The sequence below is a fragment of the Chelonoidis abingdonii genome, chromosome 19 (genome assembly GCF_003597395.2).
Source record: "Chelonoidis abingdonii isolate Lonesome George chromosome 19, CheloAbing_2.0, whole genome shotgun sequence".
NCBI lineage: Eukaryota > Metazoa > Chordata > Testudines > Testudinidae > Chelonoidis > Chelonoidis abingdonii.
The window spans coordinates 35,189,288-35,195,219 of record NC_133787.1 but is presented as its reverse complement, the minus strand read 5'-3'; the positions used below and the strand labels follow the sequence as shown (position 1 = coordinate 35,195,219).

The window sequence follows — 5,932 nt, the reverse complement described above, 5'->3', positions numbered from 1 at the left end:
CAGGCACTCATGCTGGAGGACAAACACATGAGGCCCAATCCCCAGCTGAGATAAACTGATGTAGGATCACTGACTTCAAGGAAGCTACATCAATTTATCCCGGCTGAGAAGCTGGTCACATTTATTTACATTATTGAACAATACATGTAGTATCCCATTCAAATGTTGAAAATTGCACTTGTGTGTTCAATCACCTGGAAAATTTACAGAAAGAAATCCTTTCCTTGGAATGTATTCAAGTGATCCATACACCAAATCAGCCAAAACAATCTTATTAACTGTTTTTCATCAGAAAAAGTCCTATTAAGGTGAAGGTCTCATTTTAAATGGTTACCTCGGAAGTTAGCTCAGGGACTACAATATTACTTAACCATTTTTACATAACTGATATACAGGACTAATTATACAGGTTCACCTAGACATTGAAACAAGACAAAAAAGTTCATAGGATCACCAGTGAGATCATGAAAAATTGTTATATACGTCTACGTAGAGTTATTATTCTCAAATCCTGAAGAGGCCTAGATGTGACCAATTTTCAGAGTATAATGCAAGGCCCACCTCTTGTCAAAAGCCAGATTCCAATAACAATGGCTGAAGAACAGCTGATATAATTTCTCCTAGAAAAATCATGATGAAAAGGAGGAGGTAACAGGTACACAGCGGAAAGAGTAGAGAAAGGCTGAAGCAACAGCAGCTGAAGCATATTATGAAGAAGTGTAGGGTCCTTTTTGGACAATTTCAATGTCATTCTTAATTTTGCATCTGATGCTATGATACTGTGGTGAGTGCATTAGAAATGACTGAGGTAGATAAGACAAGAAAGAGGGAAATAAAGATACTGGAGCTGGCTGAAAAATGGAGGCATCTACACAGAAAATTTTGACAAAAATTATCATTTTCATCAAAATGTTAATACAAAAAAAATGTGGAGAGGGAAGGCAGTGAATCATGAGAGTTTTAGTCCAGCCAGGAAGCCCAAGTCATAAAGGAGAATGAGGTCATGAGGCAACTGACCTACAACTCCCATGCAGCAATACAACTGCACAGTCAGGCCTGGTCTACACTATGAGTTTATACCGATTTTAACAGCATTAAACCAGTTGCTGCACCTGTCCACACAACGAGGCCCTTTATATCGATATAAAGGGCTCTTTAAACCGGTTTATGTACTCCTCCCCGATGAGAGGAGTAGCGCTGAAATCGGTATTACCATATCAGATTAGGGTTAGTGGGGCCGCAAATCGACAGTATTGGCCTCCGGGCAGTATCCCACAGTGCACCATTGTGACCGCTCTGGACAGCAATCTGAACTCGGAGGCGCTGGCAAGGTAGACAGGAAAAGCCCCGCAAACTTTTGAATTTCATTTCCTGTTTGGCCAGCTTGGAGAGCTCACCAGCAAAGGTGACCACGCAGAGCTCATCAGCACAGGTAACAATGCAGTCTCCTGAGAATGAAAAAGAGCTCCAGCATGGACCTCACGGGAGGTACTGGATCTGATCGCTGTATGGGGAAAGGATTCTGTGCTAACAAAACTCCATTCCAAAAGACAAAATGAAAAAACATTTGAAAAAATTTCCAAGGCCATGATGGAGAAAGGCCACACCAGGGACACAGTGCAGTGCAGAATGAAAGTTAAGGAGCTCAGACAAGCCTACCAGAAAACCAAAGAAGCAAACGGAAGGTCCGGGGCAGGGCCGAAAACATGCCGCTTCTACGCTGAGCTGCATGCAATTCTAGGGGGGTCCGCCACCACTACCCCACCCCTGTCCGTGGATTCCGAGGTGGGGGTGGTAATCTCAGCCATGGGTGAGGATTCTGCGGACGGGGAAGATGAGGAGGAGGAAGAGGAGGACGAGCTTGCAGAGAGCACACAGCACTCTGTTCTCCCCAACAGCCAGGAGCTTTTTCTCACCCAGACGGAATTACCCTCCCAGCCCTCCCAAGCCAGTAGCCCAGACAATAAAGCCATGGAAGCGACCTCTGGTGAGTGTACCTTTGTAAATATAAAACATGGTTTAAAAGCAAGCGTTTATTAATGATTGATTTGCCCTGAGGACTTGGGATGCATTTGTGGCCAGTACAGTTACTGGAAAAGTTTGTTAACAGGTCTGGGGCTGGAGCGGAAATCCTCCAGGGACATCTCCATGAAGCTCTCCTGGAGGTACTCCAAAAGCCTTTGCAGAAGGTTTCTGGGCAAGGCAGCCTTATTCCGTCCACCATGGTAGGACACTTGACCACGCCATGCATGTAGCAAGTAATCTGGTATCATTGCATGACAAAGCCTAGCTGCATATGGTCCCGGTGATTGCTGGCATTCAAGCAACATCTGTTCTTTATCTCGCTGTGTTATCCTCAGGAGAGTGATATCGTTCATGGTAACCTGGTTGAAATTCAGGAATTTAATTAAGGGGACAGAGATGGCCATTCCTACTGGCCTGTTTGCCTGTTGCTTAAAAGAAATCATTCATTGCAGGTAGCCAAGCGGGGGGAAGGGGGGAGGGGTAATGGCGCTGAGCTTTTTCGCGTTTGGCTAGCAGGGATCTTCCCTGCTACCAGCCACGCGGTGGGGGAGGAAGGTGGGTGATTAGCAGTTATCTTCCATGATACCAGCCACGCGGTGGGGGGAGGGGTAAAGTGATCATCCCACAGAATTGGATGGGGGGGGTGGTTTCTGCTGCTGCATGTTAACAGGAAAGCAGCAGCGCTGAACAGGTTTGCTTAGTATTTGGGAAAGGAGGGCACTGTGTATATGAAGGCTGCAGAAGCCGAAAGACAATGGCTTACCATGGCCACATGCAAGCTGAATTCTGCTGCCTGGACCTGCGTCTGTGAGATCTCTAACACCAGAGCCGCAGGCACTCAATATTAAGATGCAAAATGCAACCTTGTAGTGGAATCATATATGCTATGTAAGGTGAATAGTGTTGTTCACTGTGAAAGAGTATAACCATTGTTCTGTAAAATGTATCTTTTTAAATGCTTCTCTCCCTTTACCTCCCTCATGCAGCTGCAAATTTTTCAAGCCTCCCTACTCCTTCCCGAAGGCTATCTCAGATAAGATGGAGGAAGAAAAAGACGCAAGACAAAATGTTCTCGGAATTCATGGAAGTAAACCGCAATGAAAGAGCTCATCTGAATGAGTGGAAGGACGTGGTGTCAAATTACAGGAAAGATGCCAGTGAACGTGAGGACAGGAGGGACGAACGTGATGAGAGGTGGTGGTAGGAAGATCAGAGGAGGCATGATGCAACGCTGGGGCTGCTGCGTGATCAAACTGACATCCTCCGACGTCTGGTGGAGCTTCAGGAACAGTAGCAGGGTCACAGAGTGCTGCTGCAGCCCCTGTGTAAACACCCTCACCATGTTCCATATCTTCCTCACCAGACGTGTAAGAACGTGTGGGGGAAGGCTTCATGCACCCGCCCACTCCACCCCCGTGGACAGCCCAACCAAAAGGCTGTCATTACTTTGAAATATTTTTAGTGGCCTTTTCCTTTCCTCCTATCCTCCTCCCAAACCAACCCGGGATACCTTGTCAGTTCTCTCGCTTTTTTTACAACGACTTTTTAATAAAGAATACATGATTTTTAAACGACAGTGACTTTATTTCCTTAAGCAAGCTGTAATCGAAGGGGGAGGCTGGGTTGCTTACAGGGAATGAGTCAATCAAGTGGGGGGTTCATCAAGGGGAAAAAAACACATCAGTCACACCGTACCCTGGCCCGTGATGAAACTTGTTTTCAAAGCTTCTCTGATGCGCACCGCTTCATGGTGTGCTCTTCTAATCGCTCTGGTGTCTGGCTGCGCGTAATCAGCAGCCAGGTGATTTGCCTCAGCCTCCTACTCTACCCGCCATAAAGCTCCCCCTTATCTCTCCACAGATATTCTGGAGCACAGCACAGCAAGCCAATAACACGGAGACATTCGGTTTAGCGAGGTCTGAGCGAGTCAGTAATTGTGCGCCAGCGTGACCTTTTAAACATCCAAATGCACATTCGACCTACCATTGCTGCACTTGCTCAGAACCTGGAGTGTTGAACAGCTCCTGACGTACTGTCCAGGCTGTGTGTAGTGGCTTAATGACCAGTGGCATCAAGAGGTAGGCTGGTCACCAGCGAAATCAGGCATTTCACATCCAACTGTTATTTTTCTGGTCTGGGCAGATAATCCCTGGCTGACAGGCCTTTAAACAGAGTAGTGTTCCTTGAAGAGCGAGAGCGATCAGAACCTTCTGGCCATCAGCCACAGTGGATGCTGGTGAAACGTCCTTTGTGGGGGGATTCCCAGCGTCTTGCAGCACCATGGAAAAAGTACACCTTGCGGTTTATGTACGGTGACCTGGTGTCAGTGCCGTCAAGATGGGATATTGGATTCCATCTATGCCGCGTTCCACAGTTTAGGGAATCCATTGACAAAGCCATGCCAGCTATGACCCTGCACTTCGTAGCAGCAGCTTAATGATTGCTTTGGCTACTTGCATCACAGCAGCCCCCACAGTAGATTTTCCCACTCCAATTGATTCCCGACTGACGGTAGCTGTCTGGCGTTGCAAGCTTCCAGAGGGCTATTGCCACTCGCTTCTCAACTGTGAGGGCTGCTCTCATCTTGGTATTCTGGCGTTTCAGGGCAGGGAAAGCAAGTCACAAAGTTCCATGAAAGTGCCCTTACGCATGCGAAAGTTTCGCAGCCACTGCGAATCGTCCCAACCTGCAAAACTATGCGGTCCCACCAGTCTGTGCTTGTTTCCCGGGCCCAAATCAGCATTCAATGGCTAGAACCTGCCCCATTACCAGCAGGATCTCCAAAGCGCAGGGGGCCGCGGTTTGAGAGAATTCTGTGTCCATGTCCTCATCACTCTCGTCGCCGCTTTGCCGCAGCCGCCTCCTCCTCGCCTGGCTTTGCAGGTCCTGGGTCAACATAGATTGCATGAGAATGCGCGAGGTGTTTACAACATCCACGATTGCGGTCTTGATCTGAGCAGGGACCATGCTTGCTGTGCTATGGTGTCTGCACAGTTCACCTAGGAAAAAAGGCACGAAACAGTTGTCTGCTGCTTTCACGGAAGGAGGGGTGAGGCTGTACCCAGAACCACCCACGACAATGTTTTTTTCCCCATCAGGCACTGGGATCTCAACCCAGAATTCAATGGGGCGGGGGAGACTGCGGGAACTATGGGATAGTTACCCACAGTGCAATGCTCTGGAAATCGACGCTAGCCTCGGACCATGGACGCACACCGCCAAATTAATGTGCTTAGTGTGGCCGCGTGCACTCAAGTTTACACAATCTGTTTTACAAAACTGGTTTATGTAAAATCGGAATAATCCAGTAGTGTAGACATACCCTCAGAGTAAGGACTTGCTATCTTTATCCCCAATGCTTTCCTGTTAACAAGAAGCATCTATACAGAACCACTGTAGGTGGCACTGCTAGGCAGTTTTCCATGCAGCAATGAAGCTCCATTGACTTCTGTAAACTCTTGAAAGGGCAAAAGTATCATGAAATGGGAAGGTTGTAGTCTGCTTCTTTGGTATGCTACTTTAATCAAATATCTTTTGCCGACACATATTCATTCTTTGTAAATAATCTTGTGCTCCCTTTTATTGTTACCCACAGTCCTCATTGTATATATTTATATATGTATATATCTCAACTACAATCTCTAACCAGCACCTGCAGTGGAAAATGGGCAAACACACTGTACTGTCTGGAGACTGTGCCAATGAGCAAACTAGTTTGTTTTCATGCCTTATATCTAGCAGCCAAGTAACACTCCTTAGGTCATCCTGTCATTCACCTTCATTCAGAGAACGGTCCTCTCTCCATTCCTCCGTTTTTTATTCAGAGTAATAATGTCCAGTAGCTATTGCATGTAACGATCCAGGATACATTTGACACTGATGGTTAAAATGCTGAGAGGTTATTCAT

General features: G+C 46.8%; 1 protein-coding gene across 1 annotated transcript; it reads left to right on the top strand.

The window, feature by feature from the left end:
* The first annotated feature begins 1,523 nt into the window (after window positions 1-1,523).
* LOC142047937 (uncharacterized) lies at window positions 1,524-3,842 on the top strand. The gene is made up of 2 exons (XM_075073673.1): window positions 1,524-1,987; window positions 3,012-3,842. The coding sequence occupies exons 1-2, from the start codon at window positions 1,588-1,590 to the stop codon at window positions 3,227-3,229; spliced, it is 618 nt and encodes a 205-aa protein (XP_074929774.1). The 5' UTR covers window positions 1,524-1,587; the 3' UTR covers window positions 3,230-3,842.
* Window positions 3,843-5,932: the final 2,090 nt, after the last annotated feature.